The following is a 15,922-nucleotide window of genomic DNA, read 5'->3' as shown; positions in this document are numbered from 1 at the left end:
CACAAGAGAAACCAACGTGGAGCCAAATTTCGCAAAACCTAATTCAATCCACAAGAGATGGGCAGGCCACTTTGCATGCATCACCATTATTCTTATTCCATTTTTCGAAGCACTACAGCGGTACATTGATTAAAACCATTTTGTATCAATCTTCTTATGACCAGACATATTGTTGTAGTCCCTTTCAACCATTTCCAGTTGCTTTCCAATTAGCCAATGTGATGGATGTGTCACCAAATGATGCTGGCATGCTGCTTAATTATATCCCACAAATTTGATCTCAAGGAAAGAAAATACGAAATAATACAGTGCTTCCATATCAAACTGGATTTCGAGGGTCCACGGGCAACTGTGAAACCCACTATTTCCTACCACCCTATAGTTGTTTTTTGCCACAACTTTGACCTCAATATCGAGCGAGGCAGCATATCACAGGTGAGGCGCGCAGACGAAGCTAGTAAAGTCCCAAACCCTTCTTACCACTGACATGACAACATCGAATGAGAATTAAACCTGAAAGACTAGATAAAAATTCACAAAAAAAGAGAGTTAAAAAAGACTCCAAAAGTATCATCCCTTGCAATATACAAATTGAATTGGATGAGGAATAAAAAAAATGAAAACTTTGAGAAGTTTGAGCATTTGTTAGGATCGAGTCGGAGATAACACCGACTGAGAATGATAGAAAGTTTACTAGAGCAGTACGTTAAACATCAAACTAAAAGCCTAACTTCAAAATTTTCTTCCCCGACTTTTCAAGTCTACGTACATCCTCGTGATCTTAATCGAATATGTAATCATGCATGAAGGGATTAATACAGTATTCAGCACCATGATATATGCTACAAGAAAAAATCAAGTTGCAAGCTTCATACACAAAAAAAAAAACTCCTCTTTTCAAATGCTCCAAATCCAAGAAGTTGGGAAACAACTCATAACTCTCCTCAATCTAAAGCCGAGATATTCTAAATGTCAACGGCACAAATTCTTATCCTAATTTATTCCTATAGGTCTCTAGCCTTTCTCAGGCCACGCTTATCAGTAAGAGAGAGAGAGAGGGAGGGAGAGGGCAATGAAATATCCTTCATGGCATCTAAGCTCCACATGCCTTGGGAGATGTAACGAAAGAATTGAAAATTACAAAACAAAAAAATTAATTAAAAGGCCTCACTAAAGTCGCCTCTAACTTAGAACATTATGGATTCGAGCAGTATTTCTCGCACTGGGGATTTGTTTCTCTGTGGTTTTCTCACGCGATATGAGGTTTTATGGAGATCTACTTGCATGTTCCTTTGTTAGCCCGCAATGAGGGTTTCTTGGCTGTTACTTCTCGATTGTGGTCAACATCTTAGAGCTTTCTTCTTGGTGTGCTGGTGGCTCTGTCCAGAAAGAGCACAGTCTGGTTTCGTTGAGCTGGTTAATTTGTTTGGTTTTGGCTTGGCTTAGGTTGTTGGTTTGTGGCTGGTCAATGGATGCTTGGTGAGCCTCTCAAATTTTTGATTTGTTGAGTACTGTTACAAGATTAGGCACTAAATGCACCCTACCTTTAATGCTCCTGGTTGCTTGGTGATTGATGGGCTGGTCAATGGATGCTTGGTGAGCCTCTTAGATTTTTAATTTGTTAAGTGTTGCAGGATTAGGCATTAAATGCACGCCCAATCTATAATGTACTTGGTTGCTTGGTGATGGTTGGGAGAGTATTGTTCTGGTACTTTAGGGTTAGATGTATGCTTGATTTAGAGAGAAATTTGTTGAGGTTTTTGTGCTGGCTTCACAATTAGCTTTTCCAATTGGGTTGTTGTGAGATAATTTTGTTTTTCTCTGTTTTGGTTTCGTTTGTTTTCTAATTTCTTTTGGAATTGGTGAATTCAAGGGGTTTCCATTGGATTTGGGACTAGGATCAAATGGACATTCATTTTTTTATTGTATTGTTTTTTTTTTTTTTACATCATTGATTTTATAAAAAAACCAGAAAATTGATTAAACTGGAAAAACTAGAAAAAAATAACCGAAAAAATCGAATCATGAAACAAAACCGATTAAACCAATTAGAATTTTTAAAAAAAACCGACTGGTTCGGTTTTGGTTTTAAAAGCCTAAATAAAAAAAACCAAACCGAATCCAACAAAAAAAAATCAAGTCAAATCGAAAAAAACCGAGCCGATCGATTTGAACCAGTTTTTTTTCAAAATAACCGAACTGAACCGAAACCGGTCGTTTGAACCGGTTTTGGATTTTTTTCAAAAAAACCGGTTTTGATTACTTTTTTTATAAAAACCAAACCAAATAAAAAATAATCACTCTTAATATCTTGAAATACTTTCAGAACTCTCGGTGTCTTGATTAGGGTGGTCTGTTTTATTCTTTGATTGTCGAGGGTTGTTGATGTTTTTTTTTACTGTGTTTGTTTTGCAGCTGGCCATTTAGGATCTTGAGCTTTTGTCTGGTGGTGGTAGTTTATCATCGTGGTTATAACTGATGTGTTTTGATTAGCAAGGTTCTTTGTGCTACTAGGTTTGTTATCTCTGCACTTCCAATGTCTTTAGCTTTGCTTAATTCCAATTTGTATTCTTTATTATTTTAAGAGCTTGGTTGTTGTTTTGGTGATGGGCAGCATTTATGTTGTAATGGATTTGAGAAGTTCTTTTAGATTGTTTAGATGTTGCGTGCCCCTATTTCTTTGTCTGTGTTGGTTCCCTGGTTTTTTTATTTTCAATTGATTTATGTGTGTTTTTTTTAAATAAAATTGCTGCTGCTTTTTCAAAAATTTGCCACCGTTCCCCAGCGCTGTTGAAAACCCCTGCATATTTACACTTGTCTAGAGGAAAACAATATTAAAATGGCAAGAGAACCCTCTATCATATTCTTGCTTTCATCACCATTATTGGCAATTCCTTGGGGCCATCACCATGCATCCCCACCAACATTAAATCAGAAGGCAATTAGAAAACAAAGGAACCCTACCACCATTGAATTTAATATTACCATTGAGCTTTGAAGCTTATCACTCACTCTCCTCTCCGAATAGGAAATGCATCTTTTCAATGTCTTCATCACATAACATACCAACTTACATGACAGAGTGCTGAACACTACAAATGTGCCTGTTTCGAACTGTGCCCACCATTACAGTGTTTACCCCAGATACACTGGAGAAGAAATGTACAGGCAAAAAAAATGAAACAGAAAGTTATTGTGAATAAGAATCATATGCCGGTGTGATCCTATCTGCGTGGATGGATGCCTTGCTTGCTATCATCAAAGTAATCCAACCGTAATCAAAATCCCTCGATGAATGCTCTCACATTTATCTACAAGGAGGGTAGATCTACCCATACATCCATCATCTATATATATATATATATATATATATATATAAAACCAAGCATCTAAGAGCATTTATACTGAAGACAGAAAAGTGAAGCAGTTTAATTTGTTTACGAGAGGATGAGGAGCACTGGAGGCAGAATTGATTTACCATTAGATTATGATCTTGACCACGGATGGGATTAATGTCCATTGTCAACCTTAAGTTTCTCTACTTAATCCAAAAGAGAACCATGTAAAGTTGGCTTGATTTGAGGAGGGAAAAGATAAAGAAGATGGATGGAAGTGGGGAATCCTAAGCTTGACAAGGGCAACAGTAAAGATGACATAAGCATTGTCCCGTGAAACACCGAGCATTGGGCTAGTGGGGTTGCTGTATTGAGACCAAATAAATTAAAAAAAAAACGTCCAATTTAACTTCATTTCCAAAATTGTTAAATCTATCTCCATTTGTTTCCCCTCTCCTGCTTCGATCTAACCCTTCGAGCCTGCCACAATCATTCCATCTCTTCCCTGCTCATCTTCCCTGCATACACTTCCTAGAAGTTCAGATTCGTTAAGATATGATCTTCCAGGAAGAAGCGATCGAAATAAAAACCAGCAAGCACCAAAATGAAATAGTGGGCAACCACAACAGCAATGAAGGTTATAATGATAACAATCCAGGAGAGTGGCTGAATCTGAGACTAGGTGGAAATTCACCCTCAACAGCAGGAGATTATGACTCGCAAACAAGACCTACTTCTAGCAAGGTTTTCTCATGTAACTTCTGTAGAAGGAAGTTCTTCAGTTCACAGGCACTTGGGGGTCATCAGAACGCCCACAAGAGAGAGAGGGGTGCGGCCAGAAGATACCACTCCCAGAGGATGATGACAATGATGGGCTTGCCTATCAATTCTCCAATGGCTAGATCACTTGGGGTCAGGCCCCATGCCCTTGTGCACAAGCCAACCAGAGATGGAACTTCTAGTGGAGGGAGATTTAATGAAGCCAATCCAGGATTTGTTATGTCATGGATGCCCTTCGCACTTGATGATACAACGGATTTGACATGGCCAGGCAGTTTTCGCTTGGATTCTCAGCTACCAGAGACATCATCGGAGTCGCTCAAGCTTGACTTGAACCTCCGACTCTAATCAACCCCCCCTGCTGTGGTTCCCAATTTTCTTCACAGGGAACAGTTTTTGAAGTGCCATCTAATACAGAAACTAATACAGGTGGGCAACCAACCCTTTGAAATGTTAAAAATCATACCAATTCTGCTTGGTCAAACTAGAAGAAAAATGGAAAATGCCCTACCATGTATGCTCGTCATGTCCAAGAAACATAGGAAATCCCCATCCCCCTCTTTAGTTCAATTTCTGGAAAAAATAAATGCCCGGAACCATATTTATATGGCACCTAACATATAGCGGCTCTTTAGATCCTTATCAACCTCCATTTTCAAGCCATTGTACATTTCTTTTTAGAGTGATAATAATATTTGTTTTTTTTTTTTTGCAATAATTATACCATTTTACACCTTCAGTAATTATTCTCTCTTTCACGTAATGATTATTCATTGGACCTTTTTTTTATTCAATTAAAAGTTTTTTGGGCAATTATTTTTGATGCAATAATTATCCATTTTACACCACAGGACACAGGTAATTGTTCTTTTGCAGATATGACTTATAAATATTTGTTGGAACACCCCAACACAAACCAGACAGTGCCAAGAAGGGTAGGATTATAATGGAAGGAAAACAATTAACACCATATGAGATCATATGTTAGCTCTCTCTGTTCCCGATATGGCTCTCCAAGTGGCATTTTACATGTTAACATTGCCCTTGTTTTTCGCTTATATGTCCAAAGATCGCTCAATAGCCCAAAAGGATCCATATGGCTGACCCCAACTACTTTGGGATTGAGGCTTGGCTGATGTTATTGTTGTTCATGTCCCGAAGATAGCCGTGCGAATTTTCCTTATGGTACCGGCTTCGAAGGTCTTATCGGGCGTCTCAAAAGCTCCCTGGGACGACTTCCATGTGCCTTCCTTTCCTCTGTTTTTGCATCTTTTCCCATGCTTTCCTTTGGCAAAGAACCAATAAAAGTCAAAGTTTTCTATGCTAAAATCTTGAATTCTTTCAATACGTCACTAGAAGTCTTGAAATCAACCTAATATCATGCATATCCTTGGACTATTATCTCCTCATCTTCCTATTTACAGAGCCCCAGCTTCGCCATTTTCCATAGAATCTCCGGGTCTTTCCTATCTACAATAGTTTTGTTTTTTATCCTATTTATCTGAAAATGGATTTGATTTTCTTCAGTTATGAGAATTCCTACCAATTCTTCTTTCATTCATCCAAATAATCCTAATCTCCGTCGATATTACTGCCGGTCTTGCCCTGGCCTATCATCTGTATATGGAATTTGTCATTTAATTTAAAAGGGCTTAACCATGGCAAATCACGAAGCAACTGAGTCTTTGTGATCAATCTCTTTTTTGGCAATCACAATACCCTTGTCCGTGGAAGTTGACTACCCGAGAAACAAAGGGAGAAACTACCTAAGACTGTCTCCGAATTGATTTATCATCTCCTAGTTGAAAAAAATAATTGATATAATAGGGTAGTTATTCTATTATTCATGCCTCGGTCCATGTCCTTTATGACCCTTATCTTCTTGCAGAAGCATGTTGGACTTGTATCAATTTCTCTGATATTACATAATACTTTTTGTTTAGGAAACGCGTGTTCCCTTAAACTTTAATTATTTTTATTTTAAAAAATTATATATTTTCAAATTATTTAAATATATTAATCTCGAAAATAATTTTAAAAAATAAAAAAATATTTTTTTAATATTTTTTTAAATAAAAAAATACTTTAAATAGTTATATTTCTAGTTATAGATTGTTTTGTTTGCATATCCCATCCCAACATGCTCAGTTAATTATACTCGCTCATGTGCGTGTTTCTCCAAAACCACCCATTACTTTATAGATGTAAATCATTAGACGCTATCAATCCTCCAAGTCCCAACTAACCTGATGTCTCCATGAACATGGTCAGGAAACACCAAATGAAAATGTCAATCAGGAGATTATTATCTATCATTGATGATGGGTAGGTTTCTTTATCCCTTGCAAAGAGTTCTGCGAACACTTTGCTTTCCTATTCCCTTGTCATCCGAGCTCTTCTTACACTTCTTCATTTTCTTAACTGTGGTAATGTATTTCAGTTGATACAGCACTCCAAAAGCTTTTCTTTCCTTCTCATTGTGCTTCCTTTCTACACTCTAAACATAGCCCATATGCTCTACTAGTGCTTATGTATCTCAGTTTGTCCTAGATACAATGTCATGTGCATGTTTTCCTATTAGTTTCTGCATACCATTCTCATCCGATGTAGAAACAATTACACAAACATGAAAACAGAATATCTCAAACTAATATCTTTGTTCATCCATTGAATATCGTTTCCTTTTTCTCTTTCCACAAATAAAATCATAAAATAGTTTACCAATTTAATAAGCAAATAAAAACAACAATCCACGTGAAAAGACTTGATTTCTATATGGCCTCAACATTGTAAGCAATTCAAATCTTCATGCACAGACAATTTACAGCCTCAAAAATTAGAGTGGACCTTAAGCTTTTGAGTCTTGTGTACGATGATGGGAAGCCTTTGGCTGATGATGCTTGGATCACTATATGAAGCAGAATCTGTAGGATATCCTTTCTGCAAAATAACATTACAGAAAGTGATGCATAAAAATTGGAGAACACCAGTTACACAAGTGTACTACAATTAGAAATATATCTAAGAAAAGCATTACTTGCCTACAGAGAAAGAGAATAAAAATAGATACCCATTCGAGATCAGGAAGACATAAAAAATCAATATTACCCGATTTAAACAGCCTAAGTGGATGCATATTAAAACATCATGAATTTACAGTGATAATACTGTGACATTTATATCAATGCAATGAAACATGTACCAGGCCACACACTTCCACATAGAACCAACTTATTTGAGAACTTCTGCAGTCATACTAATAGGACAAAGTGCAGAAATTAGCAGATTCAAAGATGTGTAAATGACAGAAACATGTATTTTAAACAGCAGCACGACCTATGCCTAAATTTTCCCAGGACATGCTGGACTGCTTATTCTGTTCATCCTCTAGGAAATATTCTGTACTTCTATCTTTCTATCCAGATTAGCTTTTCTTTTTGCTCCTCGCTCCTCTTTTAGACACAATTTTGAAAGCTGTTTGCCCTACTGCTATTGTTTAGAAATAACTAGATGATCATTCCTATGATAACACTCAAAAAAGAAACCATCTTTACAGCTTCTGAAAGAGTAGAGACCAGGAAAATGAAGGTATAAACACCCACCACACATACACACATCTAGCCATGCATGTGCTCTTTATTGTGGGTGGGTGGGTGGGTGGGTGGGTGGGGAGAGGGAGAGAGAGAGAAAGAGGTTACAGCAGCCAGAGCTTCAAAGGTGGCTTCTCTCCAGCAGCTTTCTCGAAGAACAATAGGATTTGCACTTTCACTAAAAGCACAATGCATACGAGTGTCCCTTAATCTCATTAGCACTCCATCAACTCTAAGCTGTAACAGAGGAGGTGGAAAGGAGAAATTTAGTGACACAATAGAAAAGTGAAGAAAAAATGTCCCTTTTCAGGAAAAGGAAAATGTTTAAAGCTTCTTTATACCAAGCATTGATACATGCACACATGTACAAAGAAAGAAATGGAGCTGTTTTACTGAAATGGATGTGCAAATTGAGTTAAAAAAAATGATGATTAACTCACCCAGAATCGCAAAAGAAGAAACCAGCAACTTGGCATGACTCTCTACAAAACTCAAAGATGAGATAATCAATTCTTTGGAAATTGATTATCAGGCAGCATATCATATCAGTATTTAGAACAACTAGTAAAAGTTTCAGTATTTACCACTTTTACAGTTAAAAGCGACACCCCATTATCAGCCAGTTCATCTTCATACAAGACTACCTGTGGAATTAAACAGATTATTTAATCATGACACACCCATAAATACCAGGAAGAGAATGAATTTCAAATTTTATGAATTTATGCTCTTAGTGTTACACAAGAAGTCGACCTCATCATAGAAAAGAATAGGCTCTTTTGATGCAAGTGCAGCTACATCAATTTGCTCTTCACAGTCTTCCCAACAGGGGCTGCAGCTAGCCTCCAAAATTCCCCCGCTGTCTTTCTGATCACAAAACCAAGGATATGATTTGCAACGTGTTCTTACACAAAACCAAATGACACGAGAAACAGAACTGTCATTTTTTTTATATTTAACAAAAGCTTAATTACACTATATTTGAGCCAGCTTATGTTTTTGATTCATCAATGGTCAATCTCAGCCATGGTTAACATAATTTTTTTTAAAAAAATCCAAGTCATGTCATAGCCTTCACAGTAAACCCAAGTAACCTACCTAAAAAAAAGTTATAACCAGGACCTCTTTTGAAGTTGTTAACGTTTTGAAGGGGGAAAAATGGCAAGAAGAAAGCAGAAATAACAAAGAAAAGAAAAACAGAAAATCCAACATTAAAATAGAAACTGCTAACGTAAAAATTCTCAACAAGGAGGACATGAATTAATCCATTAAGTCCGCCTACTTAGAACATGACTTTAACCTCCAACACAAAACATCCTATAGCAACAAGTCTTCACTTTATTCTCTGCCAGCCACAAACACAACAAAAAGTTTGTTAAGTAACAGAACAGACCTTCTCAATATCCAATTCCATTGTTTCACTACCACAATAAGGCGTCGTGAATGTATAATCATAATCCAATATCACCTGCTGGGATGGTTTGCTGTAAGTTGAATTCACACCAAGTGTTAGCACAAGCTAAAAACAATCTCTCTTGCCTCATGCTCGTACACGTTACTATATCAAAGATTGAAACAATTCAACTGCCTATTAACACAATGAGCTTCTGGATGCCATATATTGATGCAATTAAATCCAAACAAATACTTAAAATTACCTTCTAAATTTCCATTGTGCAGCAGCAGGGACTTCGACCGGAGGTAAAGCCTCTTGTTTCCAGCCAGTTAGGGCATCAAACGCATTGAAATGAATTTTGGTACCACTAGTCGCATGTTTAAGTTCTAAACAACTTTCTCCAAAAACCATCTCTGGTAAATGAGAAGTTTTTAGCTTGTCTTCCCATCTGCAGCAGTCGCATCAACCATCAAAAACTCTAAAATTAACCATTTGTACTCAGATTTGCATGAGACACTTCAATTGGGTGCAAATTTGAAACTAATTTAGAAAGAGAGGGGGAGTACGTGATCAGAGAGGAGGAGTTGAGAATGGCGCCGTTGCAAGATACGATTTCCCAGCCATGGATGCGGAGTCCATGACGGCCATCGGTTAAAATCTCGGCGCCAGCGGCTTTTAGGTCTTTGTCATCGACTTCCACGTCCATCGCGATGGATTTTTTATTACGGATTCGGTCGGTGTGGCAGTTTTTCTGCTTCGCTCTGGCCTTTTCGGGTCTTAACTATGAGCATCGTGCTTTTATTAGGCATTCCGGGTACGAGATTTGACGAGTTCGAGCTGGGCCGAAAAAGCAGATCCAATTTAGTAATAGTTTGTTAAGAATAGAAGGGCAGTTTTTATAGTTACTCCTTTTCATTCTCATTTTTAACCTAATTCTATAGTTAATTGACTTCGAAGTTGGAACACCAAGCGATATGGTAAATGTACCGAAAATAAGCAAAAACATTTAATAGTTGATTGATTTTTAATCTCTTAAAATCTGCATTCTAAGAAAAATAAAAGCATTTTACTCCGATAGTGCTAAGATTATTGAATTTGTTTTACTAGGTTTTACTTGCCAGATGTCATGGCATCTATTTTAAATAAAAAATTTAAAACCATTAAATATAATTTTTATTATATCTAATGAAATAATTATAAATAGTTTCCTTCTTGTGTTATGACATGGGTTAGACTAAAAATTATTTAAATATAAAATAAATTATTTAGAAAAAATTTTGATATTATTATTAAATTGGTATAGTAAGTCATGAAACACTTACTCTCGTTCTTGTCAAGTTTTAATTTTCAATTAAATTTTTTAGAAGTTATTATAATATGATTGGATTGATTTGATGAGCTTTAAAATAAATAAAAAACAAATGATAAGAAAAACAAAGTTGAACGAGTAAATTTGAAGGCAATTTGAATGATCATTATAAAAAATTTGACTTTTTAAAATAAAAATTGAAATTTTTTATAATATTGAAATGATAATATATTATATTGATTATAGTCGACTCATGTTAAATCATCAAACTCATGACTTGACTTGTGAGTTTTAATGGTTCAATAATATTTTAAAATTTTAATTATATAAAAATATAAAAATTAAAAATCAATTTAACATTAAATAATAAAATTAAAAAAAAAACAACAAAAATTTAATCAAGCACGCATGCCTGAGTGGTCGAACATATCAAATGAAATCCGTCAGCATTAAGCCTGATCATTTTTATTGTTTATATCTCGACAACCAACCATTTTCTTTTCTTTTTTTTACTATTTTTCAACAACTTGCTTTCTACTCTTTCTAATTTATATATTAAAAAATAAACAAAAAGGCTTCTGCACTGCAATAAAAATTCTCATAAATTTAAGATGAACCGTATGTTTTCTTGTTGTTTTAATTTAGAGTTTAATTTTATATAATTAGACTGTAAAAAATATATTAAAAAAAGTTAATTTTTTTTTTAAAAAAACAAACAGTAGGTTCATGTAGTTTATATTTTTTTTTTCTTGGTGTTTGTTAATTATAAAACTTAATAACTAATAAAACATCATTTATATAATGTCTTGTCATTTGGTGAAGAATCTAAGTAAAAAAAATAAATCAAGTATCTTTAGTCTTATCCTTTGAATTTTTTCTCTGTAAATGAGGTTAAATTCTTTTTAAGTTTAATCTTTAGAAGTTCATCCACACTTGCATTTATGAGTAATTATTCTCTAGCGGTCTCTTTTAAATTCACATTCGGGATGACAACGGGTTCTAAATTATTTATTCAACATTGATATCAAAGAAAAATAATAAAAGTTCTAGTTACCTCCTCTACCTATATTTTTCATTTTTTGGCCACGAGGTAACCTGTCAAATAATAGCAATAAGCTCCTATGTTGCCCCTAATTAATTCTACAAAGATTCCTTCAACTGAACAGCATTTAGATTGAAACATAAGTATTTTCTTCCCGATTTTCTACATTCATTTTTGGCATCAAAAGATTTCTTGCTTGGGAGCAAAATTTGAGGGGTAGAAACTAGAAGAGACTGAAAATGTAACCTTTTACCTGGGATCAAAACCATAGGGATTTTCAATGTTTGGGAGTCGAAAAACATTAGGCACGGCATGTTATGTTCCTAAAGCTAACATGATGTACAGTGTTATTTGCAAATTCAGAATTTACTTTGAACTCCAACCATAAAAGCCTGCCATACTAATGGCTGGCCACCAGGGTATGCAAAGCTAAACGTTACCAGTTTATAATGCCATAGTCTTGAAGAAGCACCTCCATTTTGAACCACCAGCTATCAACAAGAAGTTGACTAGTACCGCCATCCAATTGAGCAAGGACATCAAAAGAAAATAATGCTGTAAAATCTGCTGGAAGAAAACAACACTACTTCAACGCATTCTTGAGAATCTCACAGAGCATAGCTCATTGATGGCCGCAAAGTAACGCCCAGGAACTTCTGAGGGAGGAGATAAAGTTGCCACATGCTGAAACTGTCCCCAGGAAAACAGAAGAAGAGAAGGAAGGAATATCAGCATATTAATATTTATTAGCTGCAACACCATGACCTAAATTTTATAAGCCATAGTTGTGCAATCAACAGAAAAATGGCAGGAATCCAATGAATCATACAGCCATTACTCAAACCAGTTTCTTTGGAAGGTAAGCACATGAGATCAGAAACAAATGCAGATACTGTACACTGTAATACCTTGTTCTGTGTGTATTTATTTCTCACTGCTCGCGAAGAGCTTCCCTTTCTATTTAATTGAATGTCATGAATGGCAAGAACGCATTCCTTTAGGTCAGATGGTCTGTAACCTGAATGACGCTGCAATGCCATACTCTGAAGAGACACAAAAAAATAATTAGAAAGAAAACATTTGCAAATGATGCAGCAATCTTAAAGTAGGACTAAAATTCAAGATTTCCTGATTTTATCATCTATCTCTCAACATCCAGGAAATTATTCACTTCTGCCTGTTGCAATCAGCCTGAGCCACTTCCAGTTCTAAACATTCATAATCTTTTCTCATACTGAGTTTGTAGATGCTATTACAAAATCACAAACCAACGAATTTATGATTGGCTGCCCGTGTTCTTTACACTATTAAGGATATTTCCAAATATCAATGTCTCTCCAAAGCTGAAAATTGCAACGCTCACTCAAGTCTATAATTAAAATTCTCAGGCATAATGAAATATATATCCTTTCTTATTCCAGGGGTGCAAATCATAGTTAAACAAGCTTTATATTTTTTACCCAAGGATGCATCTGTGGCTGGATGGTGAAACTTGAAAGGAAAACAGCTGATGCAGCAATCATTGATGGTAAGAAGCGCAAGCACCCATATTCTAACAAACTTAGCTCCGCCAGATAACAACTCAAGAGCTCGAATTGCAAATCAGAAGACTGAAAAAAACATTTTTGACAGAGTAAGAATTAGTTGAAGGGGAAAGAAAAAGGAGAACAACCAAAAAACATTCTGAATACAGCATAAATAGGTTAGCCTACTTCGCAATTCTCTTGAGCAGCTTTCAGCAAGATTCTGCATATTCAAAATGATGTGTTGTTAGTAGGACTGACTATCAGGTAGGAATCATACATGGGACAAGGAAAAAGAATTCATTAAATGCAATAACCTACTGCCAGTTTTTTTAAAAAAAACTTGCCTGAGAAAATGTATTGTTGTAGGAGCACCCATTTCATAGTTCAAGGATTTAAGTACTTGTTTCTCCATATCAAGTACCTGCACATTTACCCAAATTAAATACTCAACCAAAAACATGAAACCAAAGTGCTGAGTTTAGCTGCCAAAAATTGATGAAAAATAAAATAATTGAAGCTCGCATCAAGCAATTCTTAAAACATGAAAAATTTGAATACATAATACAGCTAGTTCAGTTACTTAACAAATTCAATTTCAGTTTAATTTGTTTCAGTTACTTAACAAGTTCAATTTCAGTTTAATTTATTTCCCTTAATCTTACAGAGAGACACACCTGATCCTTGGTGTAAGTGTTGTCTGTTATGTGGCAAAAGCTCTCGACTTGTGGAGGACTAATCTCTTCATACTTCCTGCGTCATCAAAGCATTAGTAATTAGCATTACAAAAGTGGAACACCAATGAATAACTAACAGAAAACAGAACAACGATATAGAGAGTCGTCTTTTTACGAGGCAATAAGCATGCAAGAAACACCAAGAAGCTGTAGATTGTTCCTGCTCAAAGCCTGTGAAGATAGAAACCTATCGATATACGATACAGTGAGATAAAGGGTGTCTGAGACAAGTCTGTATTCTTCTGCAACTTCCACTAACCAATCCACTAGAATTTCCCGCATATTGCCTGATACATCATTCTGCACCTCCCGCATGTAATTTGGCAAGCACCTTCTATTGCCCTCCATCTGAATAACCAATCATTATTTTTTAATTTTGTAGTTTCCAACTGTGTTATAAAAGTAAGATACTCCATTCATTTAGTGAGAAAACAAAAAAGAGCCCAGATACCTAATGAACAAATCCAAACTAAATCACCGAAATTAGAAACTACATAAACCCAACATATGAAAAAATTGTCACATGGACCCAGCCTATGTAAAAAAGCAGTGATCCCCTATGGTAGAATTGATTTACTAAATCTATGAAAAAAGTACTCCAACTTGACACATACCAAATTTACATGTCAGCAAAATAGGAAACGCATCCTCCAAATCCAGGGGCAAGAGACCAAAATTTCTTTTTTTCTCTTGTTTTCAATCATCTTACCCGTCAAAACAGTAAAAATCATCGAACCCAAAACCAAAATGAACACAAACAAGCAGGAGTACTTATGTTGTACGGAGAGAGGGGGGTTGTGACAACAACAAAAAATTTCCTGATCAAAAGCAAAACCCTTATTTCTCTTACTGGTTAAATCCAAAGTTCTTGTTTCATTGGTTTCTCATTAAAATGAAGGAAAACGACACCACCAAATTCAAAACCCAGAAATCAATTAAGAAAAGAACAGCATGCTATTAATTAATTAATTACTAATACCTCCAAGGAGTGAAGATATCGATAGATAGAGGAAGTGTAAGAACACCTCCTTAACCCTGATTTTTGAATGGACTCAGCGATTGGAAACTTTTCTAAATCGTTATGATTCCCCTCCTTCACTTCACATTCAATCTTCGGGGTGGTCTCGAAATCCGAGTCTCGACTTGACTCGGTACTTGGTGGTGGCAAGTCATCCGCTTTGGCTGCATACTTAGACTCGCTGATATTGTAATCCGAGTTGTTGGTGGTGATATGGAGAGAGTTTGTGAGTTCACCCAATGGGACTCGCTTCTTCTTGGAGGGTGGCAGAGGGTGGTGAGCCTTTGGGGCCCGTTTCATGGAGGATGATGATGATGAGCGCGTGGATTGCACGTGATTCTCATTCTCGCTCATGTCTACTGTGAAAAGTCTCTTTTTTCTCTTTAATGTTAGAGACAGAGACGGAGAAGGAGAAGAGAAGATCAAGGCAGTTAGTTTTATGTACTTCTATTATTGGAGAATGGTGAGCTTCTTCTATTACAAGCGCGTTAAGTTAACTTTAACAGATTTATTTGTTGTGTGTGTTTTCTTTGGGCGGGAGATTTTCTTCTTCAATCGAAGAGCAAGCGGTGTCGTTTTCGTGAAAGGAATATGGGCCTCTTGCGAGAAACCTACCTTCTTAGTTTTGGGCTGATGGTAGCACGGGATGGGTTTATTTATAGAAAGTTCAAGATAAAGATAGAAAAGGGGAAAAACAATTGGATAAAATTGATTTCATTGATTTTTTAATAGCACATTTTGGTATTGTGTTTGTATCTGTATTTTGTTAAATTTTAAAAAAAAAAATTTGTTAAAATTGAGTGCAGTTTGTATTTTTTGGATTATTTTGATGTGCTGATGTCAAAAATAATTTTTAAAAAATAAAAAAACATCATTAGCATGCATTTCGGCATGAAAAGCTATTTGAAAAGCACTTGAAATTACACTGTCAAACACGCTCGACCAATTGGATCGAGAACAAACCTAATTTCTATATGGGCTATTTTTCCATTGTACGTAATTTTGGGGCTTGCCGATAGAGGTTTGATTTGAAGTCATAAAACAATTATTAATTAGGTCAATCGGGTTGAAACAACGATGCCACTCCACCGTCCTAATTATCTTCACCCAGGAATCAAAGATTTTTAATGTCACATGAGCTATTAATAAAACATACTTCCCCGCCAGACTTTTATTTATAAGAATCAAAAGG

The 15,922-nt window shown here is 35.7% G+C and overlaps 3 protein-coding genes across 3 annotated transcripts; 1 reads left to right on the top strand and 2 right to left on the bottom strand.

The window, feature by feature from the left end:
- The first annotated feature begins 3,695 nt into the window (after positions 1-3,695).
- LOC133679842 (zinc finger protein 4-like) lies at positions 3,696-4,857 on the top strand. Its single transcript, XM_062102551.1, has one exon. It carries the CDS (start codon positions 3,891-3,893, stop codon positions 4,461-4,463), a length of 573 nt encoding a protein of 190 aa, XP_061958535.1. The 5' UTR covers positions 3,696-3,890; the 3' UTR covers positions 4,464-4,857.
- A 1,902-nt stretch (positions 4,858-6,759) lies between these two features.
- On the bottom strand, positions 6,760-9,892 carry LOC133679498 (TIP41-like protein). The gene is made up of 8 exons (XM_062102107.1): positions 9,668-9,892; positions 9,364-9,549; positions 9,099-9,189; positions 8,459-8,572; positions 8,290-8,349; positions 8,146-8,187; positions 7,814-7,942; positions 6,760-7,055 (listed from the first exon to the last, which is right to left on the bottom strand). Exons 1-8 carry the CDS (start codon positions 9,805-9,807, stop codon positions 6,945-6,947), a joined length of 873 nt encoding a protein of 290 aa, XP_061958091.1. The 5' UTR covers positions 9,808-9,892; the 3' UTR covers positions 6,760-6,944.
- Positions 9,893-11,683: 1,791 nt separating this feature from the next.
- Positions 11,684-15,228, bottom strand: LOC133680569 (G2/mitotic-specific cyclin C13-1-like). The gene is made up of 8 exons (XM_062103582.1): positions 14,692-15,228; positions 13,828-14,060; positions 13,653-13,728; positions 13,323-13,399; positions 13,165-13,198; positions 12,913-13,062; positions 12,361-12,495; positions 11,684-12,142 (listed from the first exon to the last, which is right to left on the bottom strand). The coding sequence occupies exons 1-8, from the start codon at positions 15,082-15,084 to the stop codon at positions 12,041-12,043; spliced, it is 1,200 nt and encodes a 399-aa protein (XP_061959566.1). The 5' UTR covers positions 15,085-15,228; the 3' UTR covers positions 11,684-12,040.
- Between the last annotated feature and the right edge of the window lie 694 nt (positions 15,229-15,922).

Source organism: Populus nigra, chromosome 19, assembly GCF_951802175.1.
Source record: "Populus nigra chromosome 19, ddPopNigr1.1, whole genome shotgun sequence".
Classification (NCBI taxonomy): domain Eukaryota; kingdom Viridiplantae; phylum Streptophyta; class Magnoliopsida; order Malpighiales; family Salicaceae; genus Populus; species Populus nigra.
Note: the sequence above shows the minus strand (reverse complement) of the source record. Positions and strands in the feature narration are given on the sequence as shown.

Excerpts from the sequence above, each read along its gene's own strand:
- LOC133679842 (XM_062102551.1), top strand. The coding sequence starts at position 3,891 with ATGATCTTCCAGGAAGAAGCGATCGAAATAAAAACCAGCAAGCACCAA.
- LOC133679498 (XM_062102107.1), bottom strand. The coding sequence starts at position 9,807 with ATGGACGTGGAAGTCGATGACAAAGACCTAAAAGCCGCTGGCGCCGAG. Across the intron at positions 8,350-8,458 it reads CTATTCTTTTCTATGATGAG|GTAGTCTTGTATGAAGATGA; the intron begins GTCGACTTCTTG and ends TTAATTCCACAG. Across the intron at positions 7,056-7,813 it reads CCTTTGAAGCTCTGGCTGCT|AAAGGATATCCTACAGATTC; the intron begins GTAACCTCTTTC and ends GTTATTTTGCAG.
- LOC133680569 (XM_062103582.1), bottom strand. The coding sequence starts at position 15,084 with ATGAGCGAGAATGAGAATCACGTGCAATCCACGCGCTCATCATCATCA. Across the intron at positions 13,729-13,827 it reads TCTTGCATGCTTATTGCCTC|GAAGTATGAAGAGATTAGTC; the intron begins GTAAAAAGACGA and ends TTGATGACGCAG. Across the intron at positions 13,400-13,652 it reads ACACTTACACCAAGGATCAG|GTACTTGATATGGAGAAACA; the intron begins GTGTGTCTCTCT and ends GTAAATGTGCAG.